General features: G+C 37.9%; 2 protein-coding genes across 3 annotated transcripts in view; one reads left to right on the forward strand and one right to left on the reverse strand.

Moving 5' to 3' along the window:
* Positions 1-16,274, reverse strand: part of LOC136268196 (CLIP-associating protein 2-like) — a 161,743-nt gene that overhangs the window by 111,941 nt on the left and 33,528 nt on the right. The window lies entirely within an intron of this gene.
* Positions 1-16,274, forward strand: part of LOC136268185 (uncharacterized) — a gene marked incomplete in the record, with an annotated part of 163,046 nt that overhangs the window by 100,060 nt on the left and 46,712 nt on the right. The window contains 1 exon segment of the mRNA XM_066063444.1: positions 13,246-13,344. Coding sequence (XP_065919516.1) covers positions 13,246-13,344 — 99 coding nt within the window.

Raw genomic sequence — 16,274 nt, forward strand, 5'->3', positions numbered from 1 at the left:
GATTTTTAAAGGCGAAATTTTGGGCAATGTGCAAAATTTTCACCTGGATTTCCACTTAAACGGTACGACCGTACCATTTGATACACTGCATTAGGGATAGACCTACAATATTTTCTAAGCCATGGCAGCATAAGAAAACTTTGAATATAAAAGCAAGTATAAGGCCTTGACAGAAGTCTTTATGACTCATTTCTTACAAAACCCAGAATCAATTCCATAGAAGCTCTTTTATATGACCAATACTTATCCTTTAAAATACTGTAGTGTCAGTGAGTGGTTGAGTAGTATCAGGTCTGCAGCGCATAGGTGGCCCCAATGTTTGCAGAAGCAAACATTCAAGTTGGTAAAAACTCAGGAAAACAACCAAGTTAAAAAGTCCAGTCAAATCTCTTGATGTCCACTCAACTTTCACAATGGCCTTACAGTAAGTCAGCACATGTCTGAAAAGTTATTTCACATACTGCCTATTACAGTTTGAAATTAATAATTTTTATAGCACTAGTAATGTTTATGGTTACGTTCATTGCATTTCAATATTAAATGTTGCTATGACTTTTTGTGTCACTTATTGAGGATCTGTCTAGATTGTGAATAGTAATATTGGCAAGTTGCCTCATAAAGGCAAGTCGGTATACCCTATATGTACAGACATGCTATGGCTATCCCTCTAAATATCCGGGGTTAGCAATCACATGATGCATGTACCGGTGAGTTCCACCAACAGTAGCATGTCAATATAAAAATTACATGTTATAAGGTGCATGACCTTTGCCCCAACTCTGGCTAAGTATGCCATATGCATGCACATCAGTGTCTATCAAGCTGCCAGCAGTTATTATGTTGATTGCATGGCAATGCACAGCATCCCTGATTGTCTGCCAAAGGTATATATTAGCAAGGAACCATGATAGCTAATTCCTACACTCAGATATTATACAGTAGAATGCAGGGGGTTAAAAACTCTCAATTTTGCCTAGGATTCTTAAAATGTAGTGTTTGTGTCTGACTTGTACTGTATGTTTTAACCACTTGGCACACACATGGCACATGGTGACCGTGATGATGGTACGTGATCGCTAACCCCGGATATTTAGAAGGATAGCCATAGCATGTCAGTCTGTGTATATATAGGATATAGCATCTTGCCTATATGAGCCATCTTGTATCAAGGGGCCTTTATGCTTATCCTTGGTTCTGCCTGTTGTAGTAAAGTGGGCATAGCTCATTTCCATTGCCACGGGTGGCATCTGCTAATCTATCATCCTCATCAACTTCAATTTCTTGTGGTCAAGGGAAGGTTGGCTCCTTGTTTGAGCCAATGCTGACTAGGTCTCCAAATGTTTGTCTAGGTTTTTAATACATTTTGCAAATTAGTAATATATGTAGTAAACTCTAGAAGAGGCCCATAACTCCATTTATGACCTACTAGTAAGTCTCTTAGATCTTCTAATACATGTCAAGTTCCATGTAGCTACATATCACGTTTGGTGGGTGGGGCTGGCTTACCAAAATGACACTGGTAACCTTTGGACTATTGTATCACCTAATATGTCATTGTGAAATCTTCTGTGATGATGTTTGTCATTCAAGTGACCTCTTGTAAGATATTTTGCAGTAATATTTTTCAATTTTACTGTTTAAAAATTGGAATATTTTACATGTCAGTTACCAATTTAGGGACTATCTATAGTGAAAGTGCTACCTGACTATCCTACCTGTTGAGTATTTTGAGACATTCATAATAACTGATGAATTTTACTTGTTGTAGTTTTAGCACATGTTTACAGTTCCCTTATTACTTGTGGTAATAATCTCTTGTGTGATGATTATAGTGTTTCCTCACAACCATAACCTCACAACAACAAATGGACCAGACGTCCAACCATTGGCACATGGAACTGTAAACATGCTGAAACTAAGACAGCTGGTGATGTAACCACGGACAGTAGAACCTCAGTTAACTGGACCCTGCTTATCCGGATTCTCAGTAATAACCGAACGACAGAAATGACTATTCTATTAGAGTAGTGACTTTTCTATTAGGGTAGTTGATAATACTGAAAATTTTTTTAAACGAAGTGGCTATATTTACGGGCCCGTAACGTAGGATTTTTTTGCTATATTTACGGCATTCCTAAGTGTGCATGTGCAAGCATCTCGTGACTTAGTCGGTCACAGTGCAAATATTTATTTACCCGGTCGTTTGTTATATAACTCGAGTATCAAACACACTAGTTGTATGAAGGTAAGTTTTTGGGTGAGTTCGAGGCGAGCTAAGCGAGCGTCCCGGCAAAGCCGGGCCAACCCTAGCTCACCTCGAACTCACCCAAAAACTTACCTTCATACAGACAGTGAAAGTCATCATTGTGTTTAACAGGCAAACGTCAGGTTAACGTTAGGGTTAGAGTCAGGTTCAGCTTTGGTTTCTTCTTCACTGGTATGGGTTAGACTATAGATTTGTAACATTTAAATAGTACAAAAACAAGAGAATTAGCCAGTAAGCACCGGTGGTACAGTGGTAGAGTGTGGGTACTCCAATCCTGGATGTGTGGGTTCGAACCTCGATAACATCACACTGTTTTTCTTCATTTCTTATACCTTTTTGTGTCACGATTTTATCTAAGTTTTTTTTAAATAGTAACAAACTAAGTCATGAGATGCTTGCACATGCGCACTTAGGAATGCCGTAAATATAGCAAAAATATCCTTCGTTACGGACCTGTAAATATAGCCACTTCCTTTTTTAAAATGTTCTTTATGCGATTTTAAGGTTACTTATAGACAGTTTCAGAGATACAGACTTTTCAGACTTATGGACCACTCCTGGTCCCAAGGGGTTTGGATAACTGAGGTTCCACTGTATGTGGCTACATCACCAGCTGTCTAGCCTGTTATTCTAGTTTGTGAAATATAGTAGTCCTGAACTTTTGTTAGGAAGTGTTAAGTGTTTACATGTGATGGTCTATAAGAGTAGTAGTTAATAGTGAACTAGTTGTGTGGTTTATACTGTGTGTTCTATTAGAGTATTTTAGTGTTTTATTAGAGACTAATAATAGTGCTGAGTGATTTTGATATTTCATAGATGGTACAATATTGTTACTTGATATTGCAGTATAACTATATTATCAGTATGGCTTAGTTAGATTGTATTTTAGACCTAGATTCAGTTACAAAATTATAATTTCTAAACATTTTTACTCAAGACAAATTGCAGTATACTAACTTTATTTATTGACTAGGTTTTCAATACATTTTGCAAATTAGTACTGTATGCAGTAAAGTCTAGAGGAGGTCCCTAGAGTAACGCGTTACATAAGTAACGCGTTATGTAATATTATTAGTTTTGTGGTAATTAAGTAATATAACGAAATACACTATAAAAACAGGTAATATAACTCAAGTTACTTTACCTACAAATGTAACGCATTACCTAAGTAATATAGTTATTGTGACAAGTATAATATTACGATTTAAGATTTAATACTAAGATTTTTATATATGACCAAAACTTTATGTTAGAGTGGATAGAGACTTTATTTTCTTTAACCTGTCTGTCTCTCTTCAACTTCTCTTTGTACTTGGCAAATTGATCTACTCTAACTATGCTGATACCATTTACCAACTTATCCCAAAAAACGCAGAGCTCTCCCAATTCGATATCATCGTTTACTATTGGGATAGAGCTATCGATATTTGTAGAAGGTAATAGCAATTTTGTGCTAGTATTATAGGGCTGCTTAGCTCTTACCCTAAACAGATGGTCACTTGACACTCGTTCCCTTTCTTGTAAAAGCCAAACTAAAGTAGATTTCCTGATTTATAGAGGTTCACCATTGTGAATTACTTCAAGGAACCTTTGGTCGAGTCTCATTTTAGTTGGTTTGTCATTGCTTGTAGTAGTTTGTTCAACTGGCTTGTACAGCGGAATAGTACTTTCATCAGATCCATCGATATCTGCATTGTTTATCTTCTTTCGACATACAAAATTAATGTGTTTCTTCAATGGTTGATCAATTATTTCATGCCTATACATTACTTCTAATTCTTCCATTATATCTTTGCATTCTCGTACACTTAGCTGTGGCTCTGTTGTAGTGCTGGGACGAATGTGAAAGATTCGAAGCTTCGTCCGAATGTTACATAATTCGAATAGAGATACACGTGATTCGAATCCATTATGAGTCACGTGCGCATTGTTTACAACCGAGTAAAACGCCATGGCATCTGGTTCAGGCGCCGGCTTGGATTTAGGTGACTCTTCCCGGCGTAATAGGTCGGATGTGTGGCAGTACTTTAAGAAGGACGGGAGCAGAAATGTTATTTGTACTCTTTGTAAGGGCAAGTTTGCTTACCATGGCGGCACGTCAAATTTACGGGACCACCTGCAAAGAAGCCATTCCACTGTGTACGCTCGTGATTCTGGACAGCCCAAGATTGATTCAATAATGAAAGTACAAAAGTGTAGCCCAGCGCGTGCGAAGATTCTAGACAACCTGATAGTTGGACTGACCGTTCACGATTTACGACCAGCGAGAATGGTTGAAGGACGGGGATTTCAAGAGCTAATGGAGTACTGTGAGCCTGGATACACTGTACCATCACGGAAACATATCAGTAAGCTTATGTTCGATCGATACACAAGTGGAAAAGCATTACTCACTGACAAACTTCAATCAGACGCATTCTCACTCTCCCTCACCACCGATATATGGACGAGCAGTTCTACAGAAGCTTACATTTCACTTACTTGTCATTTCCTTACTTCACAGTGGGAATTCGTTGATTGTGTACTTGCTACAAGATCATTTCCTGACCACCACACAGGAGAGAACATTTCTACTATAAAGGAGGTGCTAGAATCTTATGAAATTGCTGACCGTACAGTCAGTAGTATTGTACGTGATCAAGGATCAAACATGAGACGGGCCACTGATCTGTTGCGAATTGAAAAAGGATGGGCCGGAGTGAATTGTTCAGCTCACATCCTGCAACTTTGCATTAGTGATGGATTTAAAAATAATACATCTATTGATAGAGCTCTTGGTGCTGCCCGTAAATTAGTAGGCCATTTCCATCACAGCACATTGGCAACAGCTGAATTATACAAGCAACAGTCTCAAATGAATATGAATCAACAAAAACTCAAAATAGATTGTACAACGAGATGGAATAGTACTCTATATATGATTCAGCGTTTAGTAGCTAACAGGTGGCCAGTCTCTGCTGTACTTTCAGATACTACCATTACAAAAAGGCAAGACCGTACCTTCGATCTCACAGCTCATCAGTGGGTTTTACTGGAAGAGTTAGCTAAATTGCTTGAACCATTGGAAGTAGCAACCGTTTTCTTTTGTACAGAAAGAAAGGTATCAATATCTTGTGTTTTGCCAATAATGCATAATGTGTTTACTAGCATGGACAGTGAGGAAGGTGATTCAGCAAGTATCATTGCATTCAAAACAGCTGTTAGAGAATCCATCATGAGAAGGTGGAGCTTGGATGGAATTGAACCAGATTCACCACTTGTGTTAGCTGCTGCATTAGATCCTCGATTCAAGAGCTTGAAATTTCTTACAGATGACTTGAAACAATCAGTCAGAGAAGAGCTGTTGCAACGGAAGGATGCTGATTGTGGAAACCCCACTTTTCAGTGTGTTGCTGTCAAAGAGAAGGCGCCATCTGAAACTCCACCTGCAAAAAAAGAAAAAAACAGCATTGGATATATTGTTAGGAGATGACAATGACTCAGAGGGCTCTGAAAATGATACAGAACTTGAAGAATTTTTGCTTGAGAAGTCACTACCTCGTAATTCTGATGTAATGGTTTGGTGGAATATGAACGAGCACAGGTTTCCAAACCTAGCTAAACTTGCTAAGGTTTACCTTGGCATACCTGCTACATCTGCCTCTTCGGAGAGATTGTTTTCTAAAGCAGGAATCATAACAGCTAAGCACCGAAATTGTTTAAAAGCCAAGAATGTTGAAGCCATTGTTTTCTTGAACAAAAACTCAAAGTTTCTTAACCAGTAGGCAGTATAGTTACTTATTAGTTAGCTGTATTCTTCAAGTTCTTAAGTTGTTATTATGTATAGTTTTGTATAGTACCCTTGACTCACTTACAGCTTTGAAACAGTTTTAAAAGTGTTTTGTTATATGAAATGTAAGAAACAAATAATTTGAACATTCGTTTACTTTATTTATAGAATATTCGAATGTAGAAAATTGACATTCGTCCCAGCACTACTCTGTTGGTATGTCCATTTCTTTCTGTCTGTCCATTTCTTGCACTTCAATTTTGCCATCATCTTTTACATTGTCATCATTTTCTTCTACTAAATCTTCTCCGTAATTTTCTTCTACATCACCAAACGACACGTTGTCCCAGCTATCACTTTGCACTAGTAAATCTTTCATACCCAGATGTTCAATGGAATTCTTGGCTTTTTGCAATGCTGATCTTACTGCCTCTTCTATATTTGCATTTGTAATGGTCTTTACAGAGTGTTGGTTTTCTCTATCATTACCCTTAGCAGTGGTGTTTGGGAAAATGATACCAGTGCTACTGCTTTGAGACTTTATCTCAATTTGAATTTGCAATTTGTGAATCCTCCTTAGCAAGCCAAGAATATTGAAATTCACCATTGTGGAAAAGGTAGGAGTCATGCTCCTAGCAGCATGGAAACCTTTCTCACATGGCTGTGAGCCAAGCAGCCACAGGCAAAAAAGATAATCAACTCCAGTTGATTTACTTTTGTCCCTTAATAGCATCAGAAGCAGGATTAGTGCATGATCATTCAGCTCAATACAAATGTAACTATTTAACGAAATATAGTTGGTCTCCAGACTATATTTCTTGCAGCAGATGATCCACTGCCTCCAGTATCTTGCAAAAAACAGAGCAAACCAGGCTTCTTCTATGCCACGTAAAGGACTCAACCGTTTATCTAAGTAGCTGTTTATAATGCTTTTCTTCATCTGTACGTAACATCTTGTACCCTTTGAGTCAGGAAAACTATCTAACAAAGCTAACACATTTGTGCTGATTAATCGATTCACAGCTTCAAAATTTTGTCTGTCTTGATGGTCAAGATCTTTAAATCATAAATTATGCTGTTCTTTGTGATATGTTGCTTGAAGCAAGTGAAGGTGTGAGGCTAATGCTGAATATTTACCCATTGGTAAAACTTGTGACAAAGTAAGTAACCGTGCTTTCAGTTTCACACCCAAATGCACTATATCTTGAACAAAGCACACAGCCTCTTCAACTTCGATGAAAAACCAAGATTTCCAAGCTTTTGGCACTGAGCCCACCAATGACTCACCACTTTCAAGTGAAACGTAGTCATATTTCTTTGAAGTGTAATTGTACAACTTTGACATCACACACACTTCACAATATATATCCATCGTAATGCCACCATGTTAGCATCAAAGCAGTTATCAGTACCAATTAAGCACAAACAAAATGGTGGTGTGTTTGTGCCATGTAAACATAAGCACTGGAAACTTTTTTATTATTTTCAAACATTGCTTCTCTTGTGCTTAAAGAGCTTGCCTGAAATGACCCAGACAACAGTAACGAATCTTTGTCGAGTGACAGGACAAAGCTAACTAACTTATCCTTAGCTTGATCACACTCTTCTCTAGATATTACTCTTGTAGCATCCTCTGATATAGACGCCACTCTAGATGCACTGTATGCTTCTAAATGAGCACCAAGCTGATCAAATGAAAAGAAAATTCGCCTTCAATCAATGGAGTTTACTACTTTGCAGCCTCTCGTTTGACAGTAGATAATGATGGAAGAGCCACTGGCATGTTTTTATGAAGTAGTTCATATCCAGAGGATCCTGTCCGTAGTAGCACTGAAAATGAACATTTCTTCACTATTTTAGTATGTCTTCTTGCTTGTGGCCTTACAAAAATCCTGAGGCTCAGAGTTGATGTTGGCACTATCACCTACAACTTCATTGTTATCAGCTGTGGATTTGCTGTCATTGTTTGGTGTGCAACAAACTTTCTTTCTCATGTTCAACTTGAGATTTGTCTTTAGAAATGAAGGAATCACCACTCCCAACAACGCTGCTACCTTCTTCACTTGGAGATACATCTTTACTGTGGCTACTGATTGATGGTTGACTCTTTTGTGTTTTGGCTGATCTGTTGACATATTTAAACAAAGGCTGCTGCTGCTTTGGCTTTGTTTTCAGTACCCCAACACCCTTGTCGTCTTTAATCATATGCTTATCAATGCATGCTGTTATATAGCTCGTCCAATTTGAAAGCATCATTGTAAGTTTGGGTTTTTTAGACATCAATTTATATGACTTGTCACACAATTCACAATAAACAGATGCACAAGGGTGTTCTGAGTGGTCTAACTTTACTGTAATCTTTAAATTCCTTCAGTTCTGATAGATAATTTTCACCAGCTGCAGCTTGCTTTCGTAGCCAATCAGCGATTCTTTTTCGGACATCATCGGCTATTTCCTTCAGGTCATATGTAGTGTGGGCTCTCTCTTTTGTTGTACTAGTTTCATCTGTTTTTGAAATTTTTGTTTCTTTGCAGAAAATGTGCTAGAAGAAGACAGCTTCTTTCCAGCTAAAGCAAACTTTGATTTTACAGAATTAATGAAATCTGTGATTCTGATTCTATGCCTCGGAGGAAATACAAATTTCCTGTGCATTGATGTGGTTGCAGAAGTATCTCTCCTAGCTTGCACAGTAGGTGGGAAGCAAGAATCATCATCAAAAATAAATGACTCAATTTCATCCAAACTATTTCAATTTCCAACAGTTTTCATTTGTACCACAACATTTGGCGTGTCATAGCCAGCATTAATAAAGCAATTCATAGCATATTCAGGAATGGATTGCTCCATTAATGTTAAAAACTCGCTGTCCTCCATGGTAGAGGATATACTGTGGCTTGCACAACCTGGACTAGTTTTGTGCTCAGTCGTAGGAATGTAAGAGTGTAGATAATAATGTATGATGTGATTAATGTTCTGGAAGAATGAAATCTTGGCTCTGTACCTTGAGCTTGCAGACCAAACAGCTGTTGTAAATAATAAAACATGCATGGATAATTTCCAGGACAGCATAGTATGTCAGTTTACATCATATACATTTCAATTCCTGGATATGTAGTGTGATTGATGTATCTATAATGTAGACGCCATGGAATACATGTTTCTATAACAGTTTCTTGTCTCCTATTTAACATGAAGTAACATGAAGTGAAACTCTATTATGTTATGATTTTGGATGTCAGAGTATAATATAAATAGCCACTATGTGACCTAATTTTCGAAAAAGCTATTTTGGGGATACCAGTCACTGAAAGGTGGCACTAGGTTTTCAACTGTGCTGTGTTAAAATTTACACACTCCAGAGATATGACATGTCTAATGCATTTCAAATTAACTTTTTTTTATGTCTGTAATGCATTGAGTGTTGTGAGTGATGATTAAGTGTGACAAATTGTGACAAAATCACTTTGTTGACAAATAATTCCATTCCTAAATAAAAAATTTGTTTCAGTTTTATTGCTTCAACAAATCGCCAAATTTGTAAGTAAATTGGTGTCCCACGCTTGTAAAATTACTACATGGTCTGTATATCTTTTAGCTAACTTGAAGCTTGATAGTTGTCACATTTACTAAAAAATTTAATTACTGAAATAAGAGTTTTTCTGGTGTGCCCAAAAGTTGACTATCCATCCAGTCATATCATGGTTAGGCATATAGACTGAAAACAAATTGGACCATAGAACAGAATCATGTTTATGACAAGCTGTCTCTATAGTGATTTGTGGGCTTTGGATTCACTTGCTAATAACAGGTGTCAAGCATGAATAATATTTTTGGTCACATTGTATTAGATCAGTTCATTTAAAGACCTTAAAAATGTAATTAGTGTTAATTGCATATGATGTAACAGTAACAACTGGATGCTGTGGATGCCAATAAAAATATATTGAAGCCATTGGGAAAACGATGATAATCGATGGTTAAATCTCCGTTACTTACAAAATATACAGTAGGTTCCATTTCTCTGTACATAGATCGAAACTACATTAATTTCTCTTTCGCTTCGTGGTTGTCTGCTGTGAATAGGGTAACGGATGAGCAAGTTATAGAGCCGCAAAGTTTAAGATTTTGCTGAGCAACGCTTTTCATGGTTGGTAATAGTGAGTTTGTACTTGAAAACCATTCAGAACCGATTGGCAAAGCTTTGTAGTAGAGTTTTCAGTGGTTCACGTCAAAGATAAAGGCTACTATTGACTTAATGGGCTAACAAGCAAACACCATATTTAGCAGTCAGCAAACACTATCCAGGTGATCCTAACGCTTGTTTTAGTGTTGTTATTCCATATAAACATAAAAACAAGCACCTGCTTGCATGTTTCATCACTAGACAACTTTTTCACCAGGCACTTTCAACTACAGCGGCTCATAACTCGCCAATCGCTACACCTAGAAGCAGCAGACAACCACCATCAGGTGTAGAAATTAATGTAGTTTTCCATGCTGTCTTCAAAACACGGATATCTTCTTTACTTTCTTTGTAACAAAGGATTTAGTTCCCGTGGTTTTCCGTTTCCCAATGGTTTCTGTACATTTTCATAGCTAACCACAGCATCCAGTATTGCGCAATAGCATATACCACAGCAATTAAAATACTTTCACATTAAATGAACTGGTCTAACAGCTTTAATTACTACCTGGTATAATCAGGACTTCATGAGCTCCACATGGCACAAATAGCATAGCACTTACTAGGATATATCTGTACTCTAACAAATGTATTTGAAGAGAAAAGTAATTGAATGTCTGGTTACATTAGCACGTGCTAGCAGTATATAGTGTTGAACTTGTGTGACAGTTGATTGCAATAATATTAATATTCTTCCCCTACAGCAGAAAGCTTACAAAATAATTGCTTGTCAAGGACTATAGTTCATATAGCTACATGCACGCTTGTATTTCTGGCAGCTACTGACTGTACAGGTATATAGCTAGCTAAATTCAGACTGTTTACTTCTATTACCTGTATGTATTATATAGCTGCATATAATTAAGTGCTGACATAAACTCACTGAATGCTTGGATAATTTGACGACTAATAAGAAGATTCAGCTAGCAGATCTCGTTCCAAAACTCCGACGATAAGTCCCGGCAACAAAACGCAGTAGCTATAAAAATTGCTGCACCACTGCAGAATCCAACTCCAGAGAGGATCTCACACAAGGTCTCACGCACAATTTTGTTGATAAAATTAACTTTGTAAAATGCAGAAAATTAGTTGGTGGCCTGTAGCACCTAGTTCTGCCCAAGGTTCTGTCAAATATTATACACGCGCGTCGCATTTAATAATTAAAGTGTTCAGAAATATACGGAATTATCCTGAAATATTTTATATATAATATTATTTCAAATTTCACATTAAGCTTCAACGATATTTCAAGGTAGGTGACCGACCCCTCGGTGACCAGTTTAGTGTTGTTTTAGCATCTGTTATTTAGTTCCAAGGCTTTTTTACTAGCTAATACTAAGAAGCGACAAGCTGGCCACAAAGCGAGAAGCTTTATAACAACTGGCCATGAAGCGACAAGCTTTATTACAACTGCCCACGAAGCGACAAGCTTTATAACAACTGGCCACGAAGTGACAAGCTTTATTACGACTGGTCACGAAGCGACAAGCTTTATTACAACTGGCCACAAAGTGACAAGCTTTATAACAACTGGCCACGAAGTGACAAGCTTTATTGCGACTGGCTACCAAGTGAAAAAAAGTTGCAAACAGGTGCAATAGCACAGCTGAAGTGTGTTGATGGTCTAATGGCGACAGTGCTGACAAGCAGATGAATGCAAATGTGCTTGCTGTATAGTTTCACTGATGGCTAGCTAGTTGTGTAATATGCATCAAGCAACTGGCTTGTTTGGTTTGACAGCTAACTTGGTCAAGTGCTGGTATGGCTGACGAAGGTAAAAACCCAAATCTCACTAACCATACAACCACTAATTAAATCAGTGACACTTGTGGTAGTAATCTCTTGTGTGATGATTATAGTGTTTCCTCACAACCATAACCTCACAACAACAAATGGACCAGTTGTCCAACCATTGGCACATGGAACTGTAAACATATGCTGAAACTAAGACAGCTGGTGATATAACCACGTACAGTGGAACCTCAGTTATCTGGACCCCACTTATCCGGATTCTCAGTTAACTGAACTACGGAAATAACTGCTCTATTAGAGTAGTGACTGTTCTATTGGGGTAGTTGACAATTCCGAAAATTTTTAAAAATGTTCTTTATGTATGCGATTTTAAGGTTATTTATACACAGTTTCAGAGATATGGACTTTTCAGACTTATGGACCACCCCTGGTCCCAAAGGGTTCGGATAACTGAGGTTCCACTGTATGTGGCTAAATCACCAGCTGTCTAGCCTGTTATTCTAATTGGTGAAATATAGTAGTCCTGAACTTTTGTTAGGAAGTGTTAAGTGTTTACATGTGATGGTCTATAAGAGTAGTAGTTAATAGTGAACTAGTTGTGTGGTTTATACTGTGTGTTCTATTAGAGTATTTTAGTGTTTTATTAGAGACTAATAATAGTGCTGAGTGGTTTTGATATTTCATAGATGGTACGATATTGTTACTTGATATTACAGTATAACTATATTATCAGTATGCCTTAGTTAGATTGTATTTTAGACCTCTACTACTAGATCCAGTTACAAAAATACAATTTCTAAACATTTTTACTCAAGACAGATTGCAGTACACCGACTTTGTTGACTAGGTTTTCAATACATTTTACAAATTATTAATATATGCAGTAAAGTCTCTAGCCGCTTTATTTTGACCTGGTAGCAAGTCTCTTGGTGGATTTTTAAAGACCACGATGCCCTAATGTATGCGAAGTGATAAAATAACATTTTCACATTAACTACTGACTGTGTATTATATTATCTGTCAGTGTGGCCCTGTACACACTACACACACAGTTACAAACAATTACCTTAAGTGTTTACCATGTGATGTTCCCTAAACACAAAACATGTCACAAAGTCACATTACAATGATTACATCATACACATGTAGCTACAGACAATACCCATAGGACACTTCAGATCATATTTTAGTTTGTTACTTTCACTAACAACCTGAATAATAGTGTAGTTGTGATGTAGTGAATAGTGAAGTCATATAACTGTTATGTTCCCACAGGATGGTAAAACACCTCTACACTGGGCTACAAGGTTGGGTAGAGAGGATGTTGTGAAGTTGCTAATTGAGAAAGGAGCTAATGTCAATGTTATGGATCATGTGAGCTAATGTATCATGTGATGTAGTAGATAAATTGTATATGGCTTACTATATTCTGAGGATAATGCATATCATGTTTGGTGGGTGGGACCAAATACTAATTAAAACATCAATATGGAAAAAATAGCACAAGGGTGTGGGCAATAGACTAATACAGCATGAGGCAAAGCCGAGCGTTGTATTAGGTTCGAGACCATGCCCAAGTGCCATTTTTTTCCATATTGCACGAGCATGGTGGTGCTTTAACTGGCTTACTGTGCTAAAGTGGTGGCTGCGAAGTGTGGGAGCGACGCCAAGTAGCAGGAGGTGAGTGCCTATCCGCATAAGTTCAAGACTGTGTGTATTGCAGTGATTAACTAGCTATTCGAGGCATTATTCATACTCGTTCATACTGCACCAGCATGAAGCTAGCTACGTATACATAGCTTCAATTGATTAGAGCTGCCGAGAGCGACAGTAAATGGCCAACTGCTTGTTCCTCGGTCGATGCCTGGCTTAATGCCCATGAGTAAGTCTTTGACTATGTTATAGAGTGGCTTAATATCGTGTTTAGCAGGTGAGAGTGCATTTATAGAAGCCATGGTGGTGCTAGAGACTAATACCACGAAGGCAATTGGAAACGAATTAACTTATCGTGTTCCACCTGGCTTTACAACATGGACAGGAGTCACTTTGTAGTGTTGACTATAACGCTGCTCCTTCGCTAACTGCATTCGCTAAGAATGACTTTCAGGTTAATTTGCCCACTTGTACTTAGGTCATGGCATTGTTCTATGTGTTTATGATACGTCATAATTGTTGAATGGCTTCATAACATTGCAGTGGTTTGGTGAAAGGAATGCGATAATGTGTCAGGCATTGGTCATGCTTTGGTCAACTTGTTTACTGTTTCAACAGTGCTGTATTGGGATCAAAGGGAAAATACAGCACAGTTGAAACAAATACAGCACCCTGCCAGCTTTGAAGTGTGCAGCCAGGTGTACAATATGGAAATAAAAGTACACTTTTCACTTGATCTTTTCACCCGAAGTACAATAAATGTACAGTACAGCTCACAGGTAACGTCTCGAGTATACACATGTGAGTAATGCTTGCATCTTCTCGCGGGATCATTCTTTTGCAATGTACTGTACAATACCTGTGGAATATCGCGTGGATATGCACTAGCCGCACGAGAAACTCGCCACACATGATAACACTTGCTACTGAGCTTAGTAACTTCATACAACACTTAAATCACATAAACATTTGTGATCGGTCCCATAATTATGTTCGTGCAAGCCTAGCTAGCTAATTATACAGTAGAATGCAATAAACGCATGCTGGGCCTGCAGAATGCATTGGGTGGAATATTTACGAAAACGAAAAAAATCTGTAAATTTTAAAGCACTTGTTTCACAATGAAGGAAAGTGATAACACCAAAAACCTTGGTAGCATTGTGATCCCAAACAAGAGGAGTTCCAAAATCTTTGTTTCGTGTCAGTGCTCTCAAGGAGACAGAAGATACCAGCATTTGTCTGCCTTGCATTGGACGAGCAGTTCACTATCGATTTTTCTCACGTTCTTTCACCTTCGCCGGTCCCCCGTGGACGTAGGAAAGGCCTGAAAGACAAAACCTACCCAGCAATCGATTTGCTTGTTCATGGAGAATTCGATGGTGCAACTTTCATCTTGGTAGAGGACTGCATCCGTATGTTATGATCGTTTTATTAAACGTCTGTACTCACTGTACAAATCGATTTTTTGTTGTTAGCACTTCGTAGCGCTGTAACTTTGAAGCTTCTTGGCTTCTAGAGTTGAAACTTCGGTTGACCATTCCTTTAACTATCTAGATAAAGAAAATACAAATTAGAAAAATGCACTAACTGGGGTTCTGTGGCATTACTTGGCGACCAATCCATCTAGGTTTACGGTAGCTACTGCTAGCTACAGTACTGACTGTAGTCTGGGACAGAGTCGAGGTCAAGTCAGTAGCTAAGTTACCAAGTATTCGGTAGCTACAACACAGGCATTGCAATAGGAGACTTCACAGCTGGCGGAACTGAGCCAGTGCCGCCTCCCAAGACCATAGGTGAGACCTGTTATCTGGTCTTGCGTGACGCTCTCGAGTAAAGTTAGCTATCGTGGAGCATTACCGTAGCCTTGCTGCATCCACACAGGTCACTCGAGCGCACGTCATGCGTGTACATGCGACGTTACCCGTGAGCAGTACTGTACATACAGTATTACAATACTGGTACTATTGTATGTAATTGTGAAATCTTCTGATGTTTGTCATTCATGTAAGAATTTCTGTGGTAGTAATTTTTCATTTCAAGCATTAGATTACTTGTAAATTGGAATATTTTACATGTCAGTTACCAATTTGCCATCAGAGTATTTAGTGAAGTGCTACCTGACTATCCTACCTGTTGAGTATTTGAGACATTTATAAATAACTGATGAATTAGTTTCAGTTTACAGTTCCCTTATTACTTGTGGTAGTAATATCTTGTGTGATGATTATAGTGTTTCCTCACAACCATAACCTCACAACAACAAATGGACCAGTAGTCCAACCATTGACATGTAGCTACATCACCAGCTGCCTATCCTGTTATTATAATTGGTAAAATATAGTAGTCTTCAACTTTTGTTAGTAAGTGTTTACATGTGATGGTCTATAAAGAGTACATGTAGTAGTTGATAGTGAACTAGTTGTGTGGTTTAAACTGTGTGTTCTGTTAGAGTCTATACCCATGATTGAATTAAGGATTAAAAGTCCAGTAGTATATCTCCAGGTGTAGGTGACCTCCCTTGTTTTTGTTGTTTTTTCTAAAATACACAAAAAAATTGGAATTTTCGACTAGAGTAGGACCATAGCACATCAATAAAAAGTACTGAAACAAGCTGGAGTAGTACACGATATTAAATCATAGTAAAACAATAA

This window comes from Dysidea avara, chromosome 10, assembly GCF_963678975.1.
Source record: "Dysidea avara chromosome 10, odDysAvar1.4, whole genome shotgun sequence".
In the NCBI taxonomy this organism is placed as follows: Eukaryota; Metazoa; Porifera; class Demospongiae; order Dictyoceratida; family Dysideidae; genus Dysidea; species Dysidea avara.